This window comes from Callorhinus ursinus, unplaced genomic scaffold, assembly GCF_003265705.2.
Source record: "Callorhinus ursinus isolate GAN/ISIS: 27379988/994484 unplaced genomic scaffold, GSC_fseal_2.0 scaffold3, whole genome shotgun sequence".
Taxonomy (NCBI): domain Eukaryota; kingdom Metazoa; phylum Chordata; class Mammalia; order Carnivora; family Otariidae; genus Callorhinus; species Callorhinus ursinus.
The window spans coordinates 92,814,961-92,836,223 of NW_027397065.1; the positions used below are offsets into that span (position 1 = coordinate 92,814,961).

Genomic DNA, 21,263 nt, shown 5'->3' on the forward strand with positions numbered 1-21,263 from the left:
GGGAGCAGGTGGGGGCAAGGAATAGGTGGGGGGCTGGGAGCAAGGGCGGGGGAGGGGAGCAGGTGGGGGCAAGGAATAGGTGGGGGGCTGGGAGCAGGTGGGGGTGCCGGGAGCAGGTGGGAGCTGGGAGCAGGTGGGGGTGCTGGGAGCAGGTGGGGGGCCGGGAGCAGGTGCAAGGGCAGGGAGCAGGCAAGCAGGGGCGCTGTGGGTGGCAGGCTGCAGACCAGAGCGTGTGGAGAGGAGCTTCTTTGGGGAGCCGGCGGTGGGGAGGTGCCTGGAGGAGGGCCAGGCTGCCTGGGCCCTGGAGAACAGGGAAGGAAGGACTGTGTCTGCTTCAGGGGGTCCTTCTGGAGAGTCAGGGTGAGGCAGAGAGAAGCCAAAGTGCTGCACCAGGCCTCCTCTGTCCCTGAGCTCCTGCAAGAGGCCAAGCCCCAGATGGACACAGACTTGGGACCTGAGAGCCATGGTTACAGGAAGGCCGAGGCCTGGGGAGGGTCCTGCCACCGCGGCAGGGGTGCCGGGACAAAGGCCGGCGGCCTCACCTTCCCCAGCAGGGGCAGGGAGGGCTGCTGAGTCCGGGCCACAATCTGAATTCCCAACCTCCGAGATGCCTTACGGCGGCGCTAACATGTCTCCAGGTTCAGTTTCTGCGTTAGAGCATGCCCTGCTTCCTCCTTTCTCTGATTTTGGAGCTTAAAACTAGTTGTGCTTTCCTTGGAAGACACTGCAGAATGAAAGGAAAACAAATCTTTCCTGTTCCGGCTGCTCAGGGCTGCCTGTGGCCGGAGCAAACTGCGGCTGGCACCGCACGGGGGACTGAAGGCACTCAGTCTGAGCGGAGCCGGCGGGGTTCCCCTGAGGCTGCCGGGACATGGGTGGGGTCCCTGCGAGGCCCTGCCACCCACCCGTCCCACCCAGGCTTCTCTGCAGAGATGCAGCCCGGGGGAGGGTCCTGACAAAAGCCAGTGCTCTGTGCGTACAGGTCAAGGTCAGCATGGTGGAGGGTCCAGAGCGAGGGAGGATGGCTCCCACCTTGAGTGGAAATTCGACAAGGCAGACTCAGAGCAACCCCACACGCCAGGGACCGCGCAGATGCAGTTGGGGTCAAGTTGCACAAATCAGGCAGAACGGAGTCGACGAAGGCCCACGGTCTCTCTGGGGAGCACCAGCCCAGCACCTGGGAGGGAAATGAGTGGGAGGGTCTGAAGGTCCAGGCTGGGGTCTTTAAAGGCCTCCAGAGAGGTGACGTGTGAGTAGACACCTGAAGGAGGGGAGGTAGTGAGCCGAGCTGTGGGGACAGGCTTCCAGGCAGAGGGCAGCACACGCACAGGCCCTGGGGCAGGACCAGGAAGGAAGCAGGAGAAGAGTGGGTGCCACTGAGCAGGTTCAGAGGTGAGATGCAGGTGAGGGGTGTCAGCCTCCCAGACCTCCACTGAGGAGGCACTGGCATCAGCCCTGTGTCCCCAAGGCCCCCCCAGCTCCGAGGCGGGGGAGGAAGGTGGAGGAGGTCTGGCGGGAGGGGAGGGAGTGAGGAGTGGGTCACAGCGGAAGGGGGTGGAAATGGCCGGTTCGGCATCAAGAGCCCAAGTTGAGGGGCTTCCCGAGGAAGGGGATGTGGGAGGGACAGGCTGGGGACAGAGGACCCGATGCTAACGTGGCTGACTCGGAGCACCCTTCAGAGTCAGCCCAGCGCAGGGCCTGCCCTGGTCTGCAGGGGCCTCCTAAGGCTTTTCCTGTTGAGTCAGGCAACTCAACGCCCTGAAACTGGTCCTGAGCTCCTCACTGGGGTTCCAGATACAAGGCGACCGTGTCACGATCCTGCTTCCAACAGGCTCGGTGGGAGCGGCCCCTGCTAGCCGCCCTCCTTCCCAGGCTGGCCACGGAAGAACACTAAAGCTGACCCGGCTGGGGGCCCGCCACGACTGGGAGCCAGGGGGGCATTTGGGGAGCACGGTCCTTGTGTCCTACACACCGACACCGGACGCTTGTTTGCGTGCCCGGCTTAACAACGCTCTGCTTTCCCGAGCGGAGAATGGGAACGTGGAGATGCCTTCTGGGATCAGCAAACACCGGGATCGAGCTGCTCCAGCTGCTGCTGGGTGGGGATGTGGGGACGTCCTTGGGGCAGCCTCAGAATGAGGACCTCCGCTGACGCCTCGCTGTGCAGGCAGCCCCATCCTCCACAGAGAGCTTTGCTGCCCGTGGCTGTTAGTCCCTCAGAGGCCACACAACACAGAAAACAGGGCCTCTGCATGTCCACGGGTGACGCACCTGGCTGAACAGTGCCTCCCACAACCCATGCCTCACCAGAAGCTCAGAATGAGACCTTATTTGGAAACAGGGTCTTTGCATGCGTGCTCGGTTAGGATGGGGGTGGTGCTGGATTTGGGCAGACCCTAACCAGTGGCTAACATCCTTGTAAGAAGAGGGGGGACACACAGAGACACGGGAGGAGGCCACGTGTAGACCCAGGCTGAGATCAGGCAGGTGTGGCTGCAAGCCCAGGGGCTGAAGAGACAAGGAAGCACCCTCCTCTGGAGCTGTCAGGGAGAGCACAGCCCTGTGGACACCTTGATTTCGGACTTCTGGCCTCTAGAATCTTCACGGGATAAATGTCTGTGGTTTTAGGCAATCGTGGCAACACAGGCTGCTTTTTTAAGAGTCTCATGCTCTACCAACTGAGCTAGCCGGGCATCCCCTCAGGCTGCTTTTTTACATGATTATCTTCAGTACTTGATTCTAAGGCATTCCCGGCATGTGCTTACACTGATTAACTGTTGATCGACTCCAGAAAGATGCACCGTCAAACGTACTGGGGCTGGTGCGCACAGAAGGGTCCAGCTTCCTTCACTGAAGAATCACCCAAACCCTCCTGGTGGGATCAGGAAAGGATCTGCCCCAAAATTCACCTGGGGACTCAGGGACCCTATGGTGGTGGCCGGCCCCTCTTGGGTTCAGCACGCACACGTGGATGTCCCCACAGACCCAGAGGGCGCCGCACCCCAAGATGGTCAGGGTCAGCTGGCCAACCTCTCACAAACCCTAGAAAAAAGGAACCGGAGAGGGAGTGGAGGGGCAGGAGGAGCTGAGGGGTCTTCCCTGAGAAGAGCAGGGTGGCCAGACCCTCCGAACACGTGCGTGGGAAGCCCCAGCTGCTCGGTGGCCCCGGGGGGTCTGCACCCCATCGTGCAGGGGAAGCAAACCAGGTGTGCTGGTGGCAAACCCCTCTCTGGGCCCCACTCTCCCTACGAGACCCTATCCCCAGCTCACACTGGCTCAGGGATGCTGGCCCAGCCAGCCCCACTGCCACCCTGGCACGGCTGCACCCGCCAGTGGGGCAGCAGGTCCCCACCAACCCCGACACCTGGAGTTTATGCGGCTCTGGCATTGGGCTTATGCCCCCGTGAAAGTTAACGAGGTCTGGTGGGTCCTAACCAGCAACCCCCCCCAGAGCTATTCCAACCGTGGGAGCCCCGCCTCCAGCAGAATGAAGGAGAGACAGGTGACGGAGCTACTTGAGTGTGGCACCCGCGTGTGCACGCAGCTAATCGTGCCCACGATGAGGGCCGTCGACGTCAGGCCTGCTCTGCTTCCGGAAGCCGTGGGTTCACCAGCAGCAAGCCTGGCTGTGTGAGCAGTGGCCCAGAGGCCTCTGCACACGGCAGGTCCTCCGCTCTGTGGGCAGGAGACCACAGCACTGTTTTCCCGAGTGTGGACGCTCCTGGTGCTTCCCGAATCCTCCATTTACACACCTGTCCTGCTTGCTTCAGGGCTTCTCTGAAGCTGCCCCAAGTGTGCCCGTGGATATGGAGGCTCCATGCTCCCTAAAGCCACTGCCCGAGAGGGCACAGGCCGTCGCACACCTGAGTGTCCCCAGGGCGGGCGGCTGCACGCACTGTCCCCAACAGCTTCCTGGGAGCTTCTCAGGAGACCAGCATCTCAGTCATGACCACTGTCCTGGCATGGGGGAGAGGCTCTGCTCCCCAGGGGCAGCCTCTGGCCCCACCACGGCCCCGCCACAGCCCCGCCATGGCCCTGCCACGGCCAACACAGGTGGATCCTATGCCCTAGCCCCAAGGCTGGCGTGCCGGCTGCAGCCTCGCCTGGTCAACCCCAGAGTCCTGGCCACATGACATAAGGGTGCCCACACACACAAGAAGCGGGCACACACACTGCCCCCTGGCGGCCACGTGGCCCCCACAGCAGCCCCACCGCCCTCCACAGGGACCTGACTGGGGTGGACACTGCATTCACGGCGTCCGGCCCTTCCAGGTGTCCCTCGGCCCCTCCGGAGTGTCTGATGCTGCAGGCCACAGACCACCCCACCACCCAGGGGATGACCATGTGGGCATGGTGGATCTCCCTCTTCTCAGGAGTCCCGCCTGCAGACTATATCCATCCACACTTCCAAGCTAGGACGTGGGGCAAATTTTAGCCCCTCCACCACTGGAAACCACTCAGAGCAGCCAGCCCCTGCACAGGTCCTTGGGTCCATTCCGGTGGCTCCTCAGACGTGGACTAGCTGGGATCACTGGGCTCATCCTTAGGTAGAATGGGGCCCTGGCTGGGGGGGGGCCTTTGCAATTTCAGAAGCATGGGTAGGGGTGAGGGGCTGATGCCACCTGACCTTGGGGAGGGGTCCCCTGGTGCTCAGCGAAGCCTGGGTCCCCAGTATGACTACTGTTGGCTCCTCTGGACCTCGAACATCTGTGCCACCTTGCCACGTGGCAGGGCCACGTCTGAGGACACAGCCACAGTGCTGGTACCCAAGGGCCAGGCACACAGTGGGCACCCAAAGGAGAGCAGAGGGCTCCTGGCCCTGATACCAGACACCCCACAGGCCAGGACTCCAGGAGGTCACAGCATCCCCAGGGCATGGGTCACAGAAGACCCAAGGTCAGCCTGCGGAGCCCCAGCCACCTGTCCCACTGAGGGTCATACAGGGAAGTCCGCTCCTGCCATGAGGCCCGTGGCCCATGCAACAGCCCAATGGCATCGTCATGCTAGTCTCAGGACACACACTGTCCCGCAGGCGTGTGGTGTACTCCCCACACCAAGCTCTCTGCGTTGACTGCGGCCAGTGTGGGAAGAATTTCCCAGGAATCTCTAGAAGAAGCCACAGCCACTCCCCTGAGATGTGCCCGTCCCACTGCAGCCATGTCCTCTGGCCATGTGCTGAGCAGGCGGGCAGGTGAGTGGCGGCCAACGGGCTGGGGTGGACACTGCATTCCCCCACAGGTGGGGCAAGGGTGAAGCCTGTGGCAGGACCTGCAGGGTCCCAGGCCCTGGAGCCTGGTTCTGGGGAGGGCTCACCAGGAAGACATCACACGGTGCCACGGGGCTGAGCCCCCAGATTTCAGATGAACGCTTGCCTGTGGTTAAGATGCAATGTGCCGCGAGACACACGGCCTGTCCGGGGGGGACACACGTGTGTGGGACTGGCATGTGCGTCCTTGGAGCTAAGGTCTGCTCAAGATGGGCAGAGCCCTGGGGGCTCGACAGCCACATCCCGCGAGGCCAGCTCAAGGGTCCCATGCAGCAGTCTTGGCCACAACACGAGTGAGTGTCTGTTAAAATGCCACCTCTAGAGTTCCCGAGCTCGAGCTCGGAGTTAGGTGGAACATCCCCTTTCAGCTCACTTAAAGGAAAGGTGTTCACTTGCAACAAAATTTCAATTGTTAGTGATTCTTGCCCTTTGAACATTTCCTGCCAGCCTCTGCGAACATTACAGAAAGGACAAATCTGCAGGCAGATGGTGAGCAACTGTGCAGAGGGAAGGGCATGCTTCTAGGACAGGGCTGTCCCCACCTACAACCACAGCCCCGCTGACCACTGGCTGTCCCCACCTGTAACCCGGACCCTGCTGACTGCTGGCTGTCCCCACCTGCAACCAGGACCCTGCTGACCGCTGGCTGTCCCCACCTGCAACCACGACCCTGCTGACTGCTGGCTGTCCCCACCTCTAACCCGGACGCTGCGGACCGCTGGCTGTCCCCACCTGTGACCAGGACCCTGCTGACCACTGGCTGTCCCCACCTGTAACCCAGACCCTACTGACCGCTGGCTGTCCCCACCTGCAACCAGGACCCTGCTGACCACTGGCTGTCCCCACCTGTTACCAGACCCTGCTGCCCTCATTCCTCATAATTTTCATGCATGCACAACCTCAGTTACTCCCCTTCCAAGATCCTCCGTGCCACACCTGCCAGCATCCCACATCACCCTAGCACAGCCCTGGCCCTTCAGGGGGCACTTGGCAAGGAAGTGATGCAGGTCCTGCCAAGATCAAACTGCAGCATTTCCCAGAATCAGCAAGGACGAGTATACTAGACCTCGAAGCAGGCAGTCCACCTGCCTAGAAAATGCTAATATCGGTGAGTGTTTCTGATGTGCATCAAGTAGGCGCCAGGAGCCAGCATTGCTGGCAAAACCAACCTCATTTCCTTTGCTTTGGGGGGGAAGAGGGCAGGTGACAGTAGGTGGACACACATTTGATTTCCACAAGGTCATCTGGCACCGTTCTTACTCAGCACAGGGCACCGCAGTCTGCATGGAGACAGAGTGGACCGTGTCCCTCCCGGGGGTGCTGCACCTTCCAGGCCGGCCTCTGCCAGGCACTGCCAGGGAGGACACAGCTCGGGACACCACACACGGAGAAGGCTGCAGGACGCTGGGCAGAAGGGACGTACGACCCAACCCCCCACTGTCCCCGACTGAGCAATTTCGCGGGGCAGAACCGGGAGCAGGGGTGTTGGACAGAGCTCGAGCTGGGCAGGAACCGCCCCAGGGTCGCTGGGTGACGGCAGCAAGGACACGTGTGCATCCTGCCAGTGTGCGGCGAACCCGGGCCGGAGGTCAATGCCAGGCCGGTGCCTGGCTAGAGGTTCACACCCCCACAGCCGACTGCGGGAGACACAGTAGTCATGCTGCCATCTTCAGCTAGAATGTATCTAACGGAAGGGGCACCCTGTGTTCTGAGATTGTGCTCTTTCTGTAGCTTGGTGTTAAAAGCACCTTGTTTCCACATCAGCTTGGGCTACTCGGATGGCACAGGCTGGGGGTGCTTAGGAACATGGCTATTTATTTCTCACAGTTTTGGAGACTGGAAGCCCGAGATCAGGCTGAGCGCAGATTCCGTGTCTGGTGAGGCCCCTTTCTGATTCTTAGATGGCGTGTTCCCGAGCGCCCTCACATGGCAGACGGAACAGGGACCCACCTCTCTGAGGCCTCTCGTAAGGGCACTAACCCTGCCATCGGTGCCCCACCCTCATGCCCGGATCCCCTCCCAAAGCCCCCAGCTCCCCAACACTGTCACCTAACGGGTGAGGTTTCAACATCAGAATTTTAGAGGAACACAAACACTCAGACTGTAGCGGAGGGGACAAAATAGAAAGGGATACCCCACCCCACTTCTGAAAATGTCCCGAGAGTGTGGGATCCATCAGACGGAAACACTGTTCTGGCCCCAGCTGCAGATGCCTGGAGTGTCACGGCCATGTTCTGAACAAGTGAGGGCACTCACCCAGACACCACCCAGGACCCAACGCACAGTGTCAGGCCCTGTACCCATGCGCCCAGGAGAAGGCCCCCCAGCCTGAGCACGATGTGAATGCACACGCAGATGATCTGATCACATGCAAAACCGAGCCTTTAACCCCATCCCCTTATCGACACGCCCCCTCCCTCTGGCAAAGCAAACAGACAGACCTGGGCTGCTCCCTGGGGCCATCCTGCCCTGGGCCCCCACACAGGGGAGCACACGTCCAGCCAACGTTGCTATGGTGTACCCAGAAAATGCTTTAAAAAGTATTTCCTACCTTCCCGGGTGCGTACAGAAACGTCACTTCCAGAAGGCATGAACCTTCTAACTCCAGCAAGTGTTCATTTCAGGGCATATTGGAGCCCTTCTCAGGACACTGCACAAGTGTCTGCAGACACACTTAGCATTTCTCTTTAGCAACCGGCCAGAAGGACGTCCTTCTAAAAAGGGAGCGGACATCCCCATGAGCTGGTGCACTCTGCTGCTGAGGGCTTCCGAAGGGGGCAAGCCAGCACGAGCAGGGGTCTCTGCCATCCCAACGGATCCAGTTCCCATGGACGCCGACAACCGTGTAAGGACCCCCTGGTCCTGCTTGGCACATATGTGTGGGTCTAGTTTACTCAATGTCCCTCTGGTACCCCAGGCTGGGCTGTTCTCTGCTTCTAGACCGATCACCTTTCAAACCCACTCTCAGGGTCAACTGGGTCCTGAGCCAGACGCCGCAGCACCCACAGCCTGGGCCCCTCTGCAGGTTGGTGGTCACCCGGTCGCACGTGGGAGGCATGGTGGTCTCCAAGCCCAGCCAGTGACCCTCACACATGGATGGCCAACCCTCCCCACCAAAGCCTCCAGCCTGGGAGACTGAGGCTTGCTGCCACGAGACCCTAGCCTGAGACTCAGAGGCCGGGGAGGGACAGGCTCTGGGTCCGGCTGGCATCGCTCTGGCATGCCCACTCGGGGGTCCCAGCGGGGTCACGACTCTGACCCCCGACTCCCTGGCCCACAGGCCTACCTGCTTGCTGCCGGTGTTGCGCTCTGCGTCCTCCGTGCCTTTGCGGCCACTCGCGAACGCGGACACCACGAAGCTGTCCCCTGCGGCACCGCGAGCCGACGCGCGGGAAACGAGCCACCGAGGAAGAAGGAGACGCGCCGTGAGCCCCAGACGCTGAGCCTGAGCCGTGTCCCACCCGCCCGGCGCGCGCATCCCATCTCCGCGCGCCCCGCGCTCAGGGCTCAGGTCCAGGGCCGGGCCGGGGTCCGGGTAGGGGGGGGACCCGCGCGCTCCCGGAGACCCCGCGGCATCGTCCCCACACCCCGCGGGCCCGAGGGCGGGACGCGGTAGGCTCCGGGCTCGGGGTCCCGGCCGGTGGCAGTTCCGCGCCTCGGCCGCCGCCCGGCACGCTCACCTTCGGGGCTCTCTCTCCGCTGGGGGGCTGCGGCGGCCGCGGCGCGGCCGGAGCGCGGGGGGGAGGCGGGGGAGAGTGAGTGGCCGCGCCCGCCCGCCGCCCGCCGCGCCCGCGTCTCACAGTGCTTGGAGTGACACTTCCCCATGCCGCCCCGGGGCTCCGCCGCCCGCGCGCCCGGCGCCGCGCTCAGAAGCGAGTCGAGGCTCCGGCGCCGGGACCGGGCGTCCGCGGGGGTCGCATGCACCGGGCGCCGGGCCGGAGCAACCGGGAGGCTGGGAGCGCCGGCGCAGCGGCGGGGACGCGGGCGAGCTCGGCCACGGCGGCGACAGCGGCGGTCCGACTCCCTCTGAGCGCGCGCGCCCGCTCCCGGGCTTTAAGTGCAGCCCCTGCAGCGCCCCCAGCGGCCGCCGCTCGCAGCGCACGGCGCCCGTGGACCCGCCCGCCCGCCCCCCACCAGCCCCGCGGGCTGACTCTGCCTGCGAGCCCTCGGGGGCGGGTGGGGGGGCTGCCAAATGGGGACGTGGCAGAACGGCGCCCGCCAGCGCGAGGCCCTGGGACAAGCCGCCATGAGGGTGGGCAGGGGCTGCGGTGGCCCGCGGTGTCGGGCGGATTCTTTTGGGGGCAGCTCCCGACCCCCCTCCTCATCAGGCCATCTCTGGTCGGGATCCCGCATTCTAGAGGAGACTAGAGCACCTCCTTTTGCAGGAGAGGACCCCGGGGCACCGGCCAGGACTTCAGAAACACAATCTGCACCGTAGCTGGTCGGGGGTGGGAGGCGAGCTGCTTGAGCGAGCCAGAGGATGGGAGGTCTGCGGGGAGAGACCTGGAGAGGACGACCAAGGAGGGGTCTCCAGACAGCACCAACTCATAGTCCTGTCCTGGCTTCTATGAAGCCGTTGGCTTCTTCTCCAAAGGTCCAGCCCCACACTCTGCCTCCCATTAATCCAGGACAAGAAAGGACCAGCACCCTGCGCGTGCGGGACACACCCTGCGTTCCCTCTCCTTTGGCCTTGGCTGGACTTCTGGGCAATGGTGGAGGGCATCAGCTGGCCCTGGGGTGCCACAGCCCTGGTCACCTGTACTCCGCCTCCTCCCCGTGAAGGACAGGGCCACCTGCACCCCTTTCCTCTGCTCTGCCTCCTTCCCAGAATCGTCCAGGTGCTCCGCTGACCCCTCCCTCATGCCCAGCCCCTCAGCACCCCATCTGTGCCCTTCCCTGCAGCCCTCGCCCTGGGAGGACCCCTCCCCTCCCCCTCTTCTCCACTTGCCTTCAGAAAAACCATCCTTCCTCACCTCTGCCCTGGACCCCAGCTTGCTGCTCCCACACGACTTTTCCCCTCACTTGGCCTCAGCGTTCCCTGCCCACCAAGCTCCTGTGTCTCCCAGAGCAGTTTCAGCTCTGCAGGTGCCTGTCACCCCGTGGTCACTCGCCCATTTCTGATCTCTGTGAATATCCTCACCATGACCCAGTGCCAGCTCCAAGCCTTGGAGATGGGCTGCTACGCCCAAGGTCCCTCACCTGCCCAGGCCTGGCCCACCTCCTCAATGTGGCTGGGACTCCCCAGCTTACCTCTGCAGCCCCCACTGCTGCCTGGACCCTCCCTACCCACCCCCCTACCCTGGGGCAACACACACTGATGAGCTGACATCCAGCCAAGCCCCAGGGTGCTTTCCAAGCATCATTGTCTACTTCTCAGCCATCGAGGGGCGAGGGGCGAGGGGCGGGTGCTAACCCCCCATTACAGCAGCCCGAAGGGCATAGCTCGTCAACCACAGACTGCGATCGAATCAGAGCCACTCCTGACCCCGGCAGACCCCCGCACCAACCGTCAGCCAGGACCCAGGCTGCACACAGGGCGCAAATACAGGCCATGTGAAGCGTGCCATGGGTAACCCTGGCTCCCGGCCATCCCGGCGATCCATGCCGAAGGAGCCCAGCCGAAGGCCGGCTGCAGACGTCCCAGGCACTGGGCTGGCAGAGGAGTGCCTTCCGTATGGCCTCCGGCCCCAGGGCTCAGGACCCTCCACCTCTGGGCAGCCCTCCCAGGCTCTCCCAGCCCCTCCTCAGCCTCCCATCCACCCATACAGCTTTTAATGCCCAACTTAGAGTCGGCCAGTCTGTCATCTTCTGTGCTCCATGTGTCCTATTACTGTGTTTGCGACACCTTGGAAATGGAGGCCCTTCCAAACGCACATGTTTATAACCATCAGCAGACACCAGCTCAAGGGCAGGCGTGCGACTCCTGTGCAGATATGCTCGTGTGTGGAGATTCCTTTGTCCCTCACTCACAGCTCAGCCCCGCAGACGCTGGGAAGCCCGCCACCCTGCCCTCCCACGGGGGGAGGGTGGCTGGGACGCCCGCCCAGGGGTGCTGGTGGGGCCTGCAGAGTCATTCCTTCTGGCTGAGGCTCTGGTCTTTGTCAAGGGCCGGGACGATGAGTGTGTGTCCTGGGAGGCCAGGTGGAATGAGGGTGCCTCTGAAGCAGTCCCACAGTCCGCTGCACTCCACTGCCCTCCTGCTCCTCCCCAAGGTGGCCCTGGACTGCTGGGGCCACACCTGAGGCCGGGCCCTGCTCTGGACGGCATCTGTCATCACATCTGCTTTGTCACACAGAGAGCCGGATTGTAAAGCAGAAATTTCACACATGGTCCATATTGACCTGGATTCCCCGGCCAAGGCTTTGCATTTCTTCTTTAGCAGCTTTACTGAGATGTAACTTATATACCCTACAACTCGCCCACTTAAAGTGTACAATTCACGGATTTTTAGGCTCTTCATAGATGCACACCACCATCACCAGTCAATTCTAGAAGATTCTCGTCACCTCATAAAGAAACTCTGTACCCTTAGCGCTTACCCCCAATCTCCCATTCACTCCCTGCTTCCCGTCTCCGTGGACCTCTGCGTTTTGGACATTTTGTGTGAACAGAACCATATGACATGTGGCTGTTCGTCCGCTTCTTTCATTCAGCCTACTATGTCCCAGAGTCCCCGCATGGTTGTCAAGGGTCAGCACTTCGTCCCTTCTTATGCCTGAATCATGTTCTGTTGTGTGGACAGACCCCATTCTTCTGCTGATGGACAGTGGGTTCTTTCGACTTTTTGGCTGCTGTGAGCATTCATGCACAGTCCTTATGGGAATGTGTTCTCAGTTCTCCTGGAGGAGTAATTGTGGGGTCATGTGGCAGCCCTTTGTTTAACCTCGTGAGGAGCCACCTGACGGTGGGTTTTCCACAGAGGACGCACCACTTCCTAGTGCCACCAGCCACACAGTGGCTCCCATGGCCTCCACAGCCGGCCCACCCTCGTTCCTGACGTTTTTATTCCAGCCAGCCCGGCGGGCGTGGCATGGTGTCTACCCATGTGCGTCTGCATTTCTGTGGTGGCTCATGGCATCAAGCATGCTTTCGCTCACTTTCCTTGGAGAGATGTCTGTTCAGATCCTTCACCCTTTTTCTTGTGGAGTTGTAAAAGTTCTTACATATTGTGGATGCAGGTCGCTTCTGAAATATGTGATTTGCAGACATTCTTCCCCATTCTGTGGCTTGTCTTTTCACTTTCTGATGGTTTCCGTTGAAGCACAGGTTTTATTTTAACATAATCCAACTTACTTACTTTACCTTCTGCTGCTTCTGCTTTCCTTCGATGGCACACCTGGGAACTTTTTGGGTCTTAATGTTTAATTTTCTGCCCGTGTGGCCGCAGGTGGGGCACAGCACAGCCAGCCATTGGAGAAAGCCCCAAGAAACTTGACTCTGACTCACTGGGGTCCAAACAGGCTGGACCCAAGGGTGGGCAGAGGCGGGCCGACTGTAGGCGGCCGGGCAGGCCTCTCACCCACCAAGACATTTAGGGCCTTTTCAGCCAGATACCTCTGGATGGCCTCCGTGGGTGTAGAGATGCCCACGTCAGCTCCTGGCAGCCCCACCCATACCCAGCAACGGGGAAGAAGCAAGACCAGCATCTTTCACCGGGAGGCTCCTGGGGACCGGCCTGGGTGCGGGGCAGGAAGACAGGGCAGTGTGGGCGGCCTGGTCAGCGTCCACCCCTGTGCTAGCAGAAGAGAGTCATCTGGCCTGACTGGGACGATGGCCGTCATCATCAGAGAATCCAAATTCACCCAGGAGAGAGGATCACCATGCCCCCGCCGGCCTCCGATTTGGGGACATACTTGCTGCTTGAGCTCAGGAGGCAGGTGCGGAATGCCGGCCTGGAAAAGATGTGTCCACTTGTCCTTCGCCCAAGGCCTCTCCCTGGGGGCATCCGTCTCGAACTCCTACCTACTGGCATAGACCAGGTCTGCAGGCTCTCAGGGGCCCTGTGGGTGGCAGGCACTTTGGCTTTTGGAGGCCCCTCCTTCCATAAAAATACTAAAACTCATATCTCGTAACTGGGCCAGTCCTGGTCCTGGTGTTGAGCCTTCACGGGCCTCCCAGCCAAAGCACTGGGTGCCGGCTGACACAGTGGGGTCAGGCGAGAGTGGCCACAGCTCCCGGCGAGGCCGAGGCCTCCTGCACGGACCCAGCTGCTGGGCCCCACAGGCCATCCATCCTTCAGGGGAAGCTGGTTCAAGCCAAGTCCTGTGTGTGGTGCGAACCCACGGGGCCCACCTCCCAGCCCCACAGGCTGCTGCAGGGTGGCCGCCTCACGGACTGGCTGCCAGGGGCAGCGGTGCCAGAAATCTGACCAGGTGCCAAGTCAGTGTCATTGGACACGGCTTCCACGGGGCACGTCCCATGCCCCGGACAACATCAGGGCAGGAAGTTGCCCTCCGTCGGAAGGGAGACATCGGTAGAAACAAGCAACTCCCATTACCGGGTGGAGGGGTGGTCCTCTAACTCAAAACCCGGGTGCCCAGGCGTGGACGCCTCCCTAGCTCCCCCCAGAAGCCCCGGGAGTCACGTGTGCCACTGCCCCAGCCTCGCCGTGGCTGTGCCCAGAAGGATGTCACTCTCTGGTGCAGCAGGGGATGGGGCACCCCAGAGCTGAATCCAGAACCCTGCCCCCTACTTCGGACACCCTAGGCCGCCACCTCACCTCCACCCCTCTGCAGGCCCAGATCCAAGGGTGACCCTGAGATGCAGTGGCCCCCGATACCCTGGTGCCCGCCAGACTCCTCCTTTCTCTGACCGTCCGGCCTGGTGAGGCAGAGCCCGCCTGGGATCCTTCTAGAACCTGGGTCCCCAGCTCCAGGGCCTTGCAAAGCTGCTGATTTGAGCATTCTAAGACTCAGACCTCGAGCCCACTGTGACCCTTCACAGCAAAATGTGGCCTCATCCCCTTTGTCATTCCCATCAGCAGGGGTATGCTAGGTGCTGGTCCAGGTGCCCGACATTCCCACTCTGGGGCGGCCTCTCCTTGTCACCCTCCTGGTCCGCCAGCATCGTGTTTGTACTGGTGCTGCGTCCGTGACACTGACCACCACGTGCTCTCCGAGCGCTTCTCAGGCATGACCACATCAGCGTCCCCGGGACCCGGCGCGTGGGCATGGGAGGGTAGCTGGACCGCCCGCCCCACGCGTGCCAGTCTCCCCAGCGCAGCCTCGGGATGGGGCGGGCTGGCGGCCCCTTCGTCCAAACGGGGACACTGCACCTTTGCCCACCGGCGGCTTGCGTGCCCGCTGCTCCTCCCCTTGGCCCTCCTGCCGGCGCCAGGGAGCGGAAGCCCCGGGCTGGGGCGTTGGGAGGCGAGTGTCCAGTGGACCAGCTTTGCACCGCGAGCCTTTGGAAGCAAAGTACAAACGTCCCACTGGAGCACACAGCCGTCCAGAGCGGTGGGCGTGTCAGCCCCTGTGGTTGTCATTGTTGGGGTGGTCACTGCCACCGTCCGCCACCGCCTTTGAGGAGAAGCCAAATGAGGGTCCATGGTGTGACGCAGCGTCCACCTCAGACCGTAACCACACACTAGAAACTTTTTACAGAAAAGCGGTTGCCGGCTGTGGCCAGGGACCCTCCCCTCGAGCAGGCTGCCTCGTTCTGTGTGTGCAGAGCCAGACTTGAGCCCCAGGACCGACACGCGACACCTCCAGCGTCTCTGCCTCTTGGCAGAAAAGAAGCAGAAGGTGGGAAACGGGCAGCAGCCAAGGCTGGAGGGGTGTGTGCGGCCGGGAGCCACCATCCTGTCCGCCTGTGAGCTGCATCTCAGCTCCCCTCACCTCCTGGCCACAGGAAGTTTCTGGAAGACACGGCAAGTTGTTGTCACAACGCAGCGCAGATGGGCCTTGTTTGAAGAAACGTCTCTTTGCACAAAGCTTCAGTTCAAAGAACGCACGCGCTCAGGCGGGGCACCCTTCCCTCGGAGTGCTCCGTCCACCGGTACAGGAAAAGGCCCCCGAGGCCAAAAGCAAGACCCGCATTCACACCCCCGCCGATGGGGCTTGCTAGGACGGACAGAGCCCACTAGGGAGCCCCCGGGCCAGTTTCCCTCCAGCGGGTGGCAGCCTGGACGCATCGGTCACACGCCCGAGGACAGTGTCAGAGTCTGAGCCACTCCTGTGGGGTGCGCTCCACGTTTCGTAAGCAGGCTGCTACGTTGTCAGGGGCATAGAATAACCCCAGAATGGCCCACAAACCCCCAGCCCCGAGTTCTCTGGTGCCCCCCCCCCTTGATGGATGGCCCAGAGGCGTGTGCTTGTGGGACACTGACTTAGGATGGCCTGCACGCTCCCCGTTCTCCAGGCAGACCAGTGCTTTTCGGCATTTGGGTTCCTTCCTGGGCACCGGCTCACCGCGGCCAATGCAACACAGGGTCAAGCGTTTCAAACATGCTCCCCTCTCTCTTTTCAGGGTTCCCACGTGCAAGCTTGTTGTGAATCACAAACACACTGGGACAGCCTTTCTGGTGCGTCCCCATTAAAACCATCCAAGGGAAGTGGGTCCGAGGCTCTCACACCTGCGTCCTAATGCGCCTACATTTACGCCAACTCTCACTCACCCCGGCCGTTTCGGAGGTGTAACTATGCACCTCTCCAGGGAAGTCGCCCCCAAGAGACCGAGGCTGGTTTTGTGCTTTGGGTTGGGGGAGGAGACGCCACTCTCAGCTTCGGAGAAATACCTGTGCACATCTTTCCTGCAGACTTATGTGCTGGGATCCACCCCACCAAACAGACAGACGCACCCAATTCACAAAACACTTTCTCAAAAATGTTCTCAGCATAATTTCATATGCATTGTTTTATGGGTTTCCCTGTTTGTTTTGTTTTAATCACAATCAAAACAGACTAAGGTGTGAGCAAGGGCTTTGTGAGCTCGGAGTCAGAGAGCAGGTGGAAGTCATGAGTGAGCCCGGGAGTCCCCGAGGTCAGAACGTGCACCCACAGGCCATTGTAAGCACTTTGGCTGGAGTCGTCTTCGACGCAGGACAGATGGCAATGGCCCTGAGAAGCACCTTCCTGGAACCCGCCTGCTTAATTTTGAGAACAAGGCCCGACTCTGCACAGCGGTGAAGGAAGCGTGAGGGTCTCCTGGAGGCGGTGGATGCTGCGGCGCCGTGGATGTGCTCCAGTGACCAGGTCATGTGTCCCTGGTGTCCACCTGGGGGTTAGGAGCCCTCATTCTTCCCATTGCTGCGGGCTCTGATGTGGAGGGACGCCTCCCCGGTTTGCCACGAGGGTGGATCAGATGCGCGAGTTGCCAGTCTGGCTCCCCTCCCCCAGCTCTGAGTGTGGTTGGCTGCGTGGCGCCCAGGCCCCGAGGTGACCGAGCTGCCATGGACGGCTCAGGCGGCTACTGAGGCCAGTGTCAGCCGCAGCCACGGCCCATGTACCGGGCTTGTGCTGGAATTCCCCGAGGCACTGGGGAGCAGGAATGCAGCTGTCCACGTGACCAGCGTGGCTGTGCGGCTCCACGACAGCCTGGGTGGCGCGTTGTCCTGCAGCAGAGGGCAGCTCCTTGAGGCAGCTTGGACCGTCCCTGGGAAGCCTGGTATCTTCTCTTCCACATCTTTCAGCGTTTCCCCACTCAGGCTGTCGCTGCTTCCGGAAGGATCCGTGGGGCTGTCCGTGGGTGGGCAGGGGAGAGAAGTGCTCTTGGGCAGGGAGGTTCCCACACACCTGGGCTTGGCACACTGCCTCTCCAACGGCCCCGAGGCACCTGTGTCTGGTGGGCCTCCTGTGCTCGTGTGCGGCCGCGTGGGCGGCCACTCAGCCAGGTGTTAGAAGATGCTGGTCTGAAAGCTGCGGAAGCACTGGGAAGGCTTAGGGGGACCCATCAGCCACCCCCAGGTCAGGAAATGGAATTTCTATGTTCCCTTTCTGGGTGGAGGAGGCCATTTTGGGCATCTTCCTCCTCACCTCCTGCAGGGCAGAGCTTAGCACACTCCGTCCCGCCTCACGCATGTGGGTACGGTCCTCTGCCTGCAGGACCCCCATGCCCTGCTGGACCTCACAGGGAGTGGGGCAGCGCGATGGGGTCGCCCTACAGCTGCGCCGCGGAGACCTCAGGGCACAGACGCAGCCCGTCTCCTCTACACTCAGACCACCTGGCCTGCCATGCACACTGTGAACGCCTCTTCCGGATCTCCTGCCCACAGCACTGCTGGGAGAGTGGTGCACAGTGGGCCCTTTTCTCAACCTGGCCTTAATCAGTTCGCCATGAGCAGGAGAACGGTCAGCTCCAGGTCATGGACGTAGGTTCAAATCTGGAAAGGCCAGGCAATGGCTGGTCCTTCTAGAATGTTCTGCCATTGCATGACAGCCCACGGACAGCCACGTCTGCCCATGTCTGTTGCTGCGATGGTTCTCGCCACGGACGCCTTCCTCCATCCTGCCGGCGGCCCCGCCGAGGCTGAGAGCTCCTCTCTCCCACCCTGTCCCTGGGCCAGAGTGCATACAGAAGGTGCTCTGTGCCTGCTTCCCCATCAGCCGTGAGAACGGACCTCTGAGCCGCTGTGTCCACTCCTCCCCGTGGGGCTGCCAGGGTGACCTGAGACACAGATGCTCTCCCGTCTCAGAATCCCAGGGGCTTGTCAGACAAGTGCCTGCCTGCCCCTCTGGTGCACACACAGCCCCATGTCGTCTCCAGCTTAATGTTAACAAGTTAACAAGCTGTGCTGCCGGTGCGGGTCTGCTTCCACGGCCACCAGCCCATCGCAGGGGTCCCACACAGTGTGGGGCGAGTCAGTCCCAGGAGACCCGGGAGTGCAGTCAGAGACGTGGAGGGGGCGGCACTGCACATGGGCACATCAGTGCTCAACCCCTCCTTCCCATTGCCTGCCACAAAATGGGGTCCCGCCCTCAGGATGGCTCTGAACCGCCCCCCACTAACACCTTTCCCTTTAAGACCCCTTCACAGATCACTGGGGTTCCTGCAGAAATGGGGAGATTCAGCCTCTGGAAACCCAAGAGGGCAAGGGGCCGCAGCTCTGTTGGCTCACACCCCACGGTGGGTCCCAGGCTAAATCCCCAGAAGCTCCCCAGAGTCCTGCAGAGAGATGGCCCTCAGTCCCAGTGTCCTGGTGGAGGACGAGGGCACAGCCTTGCTGGGGCCGGGGTTCCATCAGGCCAACGGCACCCATTTACTGGGTGGGTCAGCTGAGAAGAGCCAGGATCTGTGCAGGGACAAGGAGCTCCCAGGATGTGCCAGGAGGGGGTGGGGTGGGGGCAGCATCTGCCCAGAACATCTGGAAAAGCACTAAGTGAGGTGACCCACGGAGGGCTGAGCACCAACCTGTGTAGTGGGGGCCCTGCAAACACTTGTCCTGGAGGGGAGCTTGGGGGAGGAAAGTGGTGTCTGGCTGGTGCAGAGCGAAGACCTCGGGGAGGGGGCTGGGCCCGGGCTGGAGGCAGCCGTAGAGTCCCAATCTGGGAGGAGACCTTCGGTCCGGGACATTACTCAGGCTGAGGGTGGGCAGGGGGCCGTGGCCCGCGCAGAGTTGAGACAAAAGGCATATGAGGCTGTTGTGAGGCTGGACTCAGGTCTGGGCTCAGGACAGGTGGGTAATGTGGAGTCACTGAAGGTTCTAGACAAGGGAGCAGCCTGGCCAGTGGTGCTGGAGGGACAGAAGCGCGGGTGATGCCCGGAACGGGTGATGGTGGTGAAGGTGGTGAGGTGGTGGCAGGGTCTCTGGCCATGGGCCAGGCCCCGAGCAGGATGAGCCCCATGGTGTGTGTCAGGGCTTGACCTGACGTCCTTCCAGCTGCACGGTAGGGAGAGACTCACGGGACTGTGACAGACGTTGTGTCAGACCCCTTCATGCCAAGGTGTGGGGACCAGCTGGAGCTCGGGCCACAGTGTGCAGCCCACGAGGGTGGGAGCCGGGGCCCAGATGCCCTGAAAGGGGCATGGGGGCACCAAGGGTGATAAGCCATGTGCATGTGGCCAGCCTGCGTGGAGAGACCGCAGGTCCCAGCCCCGGGAGGCTGACTGAGCCCCAATCCCGAGGGAAGTGTGTGGGCCACACCTCGACGCCGTGTCCGCTCGTCCCTCCTGTGCAGACGGCTCCTTCCTCTATTGCTTGCCCCTCCAAGCCCCTACCCAGATTCTCCGCCTGGCAGAGGGCGTCTGACAGGGTGGGGGGCCCAAGGGCACCAAAGCCAACGTGCAGCCCTACTGTCACCCCCATTGCCCTCAACACCGACACCCCACCCACGGCCTCCAGAATGCGTCCATGTGGCCTCTGGCCTCGGCGGCAACCCCCAATTAAGAAAGCTCCAGATCTGAGGGCTTTAAGAGTCAGTGCCAACACTGAACCTTTCCCCAAACACACGGAAACAGAACCAAGACTATAATTCACGGCCACTGAACCTGAGTCAAGGAGACAGGACTTACTACCTGCTCCCCCAGAGCAAGGACGGAAGGCCCTCACCCTCACCCATGGTCTGGAAAGGGGCAGAGAGCAGGAGATGGATTCTTCCCGAAGCCCTGCCAGCCCTCCAGGAGGGAACTGAGGCTGCCAGCTTTTTGACCCAACAAGGGGTTCTTGCAAAGGCGCAGGGCAATTACATCTGGCTCAGCCTGGGAGGGGTGCTGGCTTCAAGACCCCCCATCTGTCCCCCAGCAGGAGCCCAGAGGCAAAATGCGGCCACTCAGAGGTGGGGCTGGAGGAATGGAAGCTGGCAGGACCCCCCTTCCCTTCTGCCCCATCCCTTCCCCTCGCCTCCCCCCTCTCCCCCTCCCTCTTCCCTTCTCCCCTCTTTACCCCAACCCTTTGGCCAGGCTTGTCTACCTCCCAGATGTGGGAGGAGCCAGGATGAGACCAGGTGTCTGTTTAGGGTTAGTAGCTGGGAGAATGTGAATCTTGGCACACCTGGGACCCGCAGAAGGGGAGACTGTTTGCCTCCAGCATTTAAGCTGAATCCTGGCACCTTTGTCCTTTGGGGCTCTGGAGCACCAGCACCATCCCCCATGCTCTCCCCAGGACTTGGGGTCTCCTGGGGAGAAGGGTGTCTTAATCGCTGCATGCTAGATGTGTGATAAACATCCAGTGTGTGAGGCACCTGGAAATACTTGGTTATTCATGAAAACTGCTAATCTGTGGAGTAATATCCAGGGTCACTGGGAACACCCAGCCTCGCCCTGGAGAAGGGGTGTTGACAGCAGGCATTTGGTAGGTTTTCCAGGGAACCTTGATGAGCAGGAGGAAAATAGGGCAATTTCCACATTCCAGTGGGAAAGCGCCCCAGGGAGCTGGAATGCGGGGAAGCCCACTCTGTACTCCCTTCCTGACACCACAGACCAGGTCAGTGGCTGAGCCCTGTTGCTCTGGACAGCAGGCCAACGAGCACCCCAGGAAATTAGCTGCTAGCATCCCCAGGTGACCGAGGATGACACAGGGAGATTGGCAGGGGCGGGGCCAGACGCTGGGAGAGGCGGGGCACCGAGGGGATGCGGCAGGGGGCGTGGCCCAGAGGGGGCGTGGCGCCGGGTCGTCCCACGCGGGGGGCGTGGCGGGGAGGGCGGGGCGAGGGGCGTGTCGGGCATCCATCCTGCTCTCGCACAACTTCCTAGGCGGAGAGGCGCGCTGGGCCTCCAGTATCCTCAGCGGTGACCCAGCCTGGTGGCCGGGAAGTTCCGTGCGCCCCCAGGTCTTCGAGGGGAGTCCCCAGGCCCTGCTCCAACCTCCCCGGGGAGAAGCGTCTGCTGGCTGTTTCTTGAGGGCTGCTCTGGCAGGGAGGAGCAGAGGGCCAGCCCCTCCTTGCCCTGGGCCCACCTGCCCCATTAGTAGTCGCTGTGCGCTGTGGTCCTCAGCAGGAACCTAGAAAGGTCAAGTTGTCCAGTTTCCGGGAGTTACTTTGGTCGAGGTGGGCACTGTCACCCAAGGTCCCTCGTCCAGCTGGGGTGAGCTGTGACCTGGTGCTGAGGTTGGTGATGCCCACGG

General features: G+C 61.8%; 1 protein-coding gene across 1 annotated transcript in view; it reads right to left on the reverse strand.

Moving 5' to 3' along the window:
- Positions 1-9,091, reverse strand: part of NKD2 (NKD inhibitor of WNT signaling pathway 2) — a 33,118-nt gene extending 24,027 nt beyond the window's left edge. The window contains exons 1-2 of the mRNA XM_073891143.1: positions 8,947-9,091; positions 8,553-8,632 (exon numbers count right to left, since the gene is read on the reverse strand). Coding sequence (XP_073747244.1) covers positions 8,553-8,632; positions 8,947-9,091 — 225 coding nt within the window. The remainder of the gene's footprint in view (positions 1-8,552; positions 8,633-8,946) is intronic.
- Positions 9,092-21,263: the final 12,172 nt, after the last annotated feature.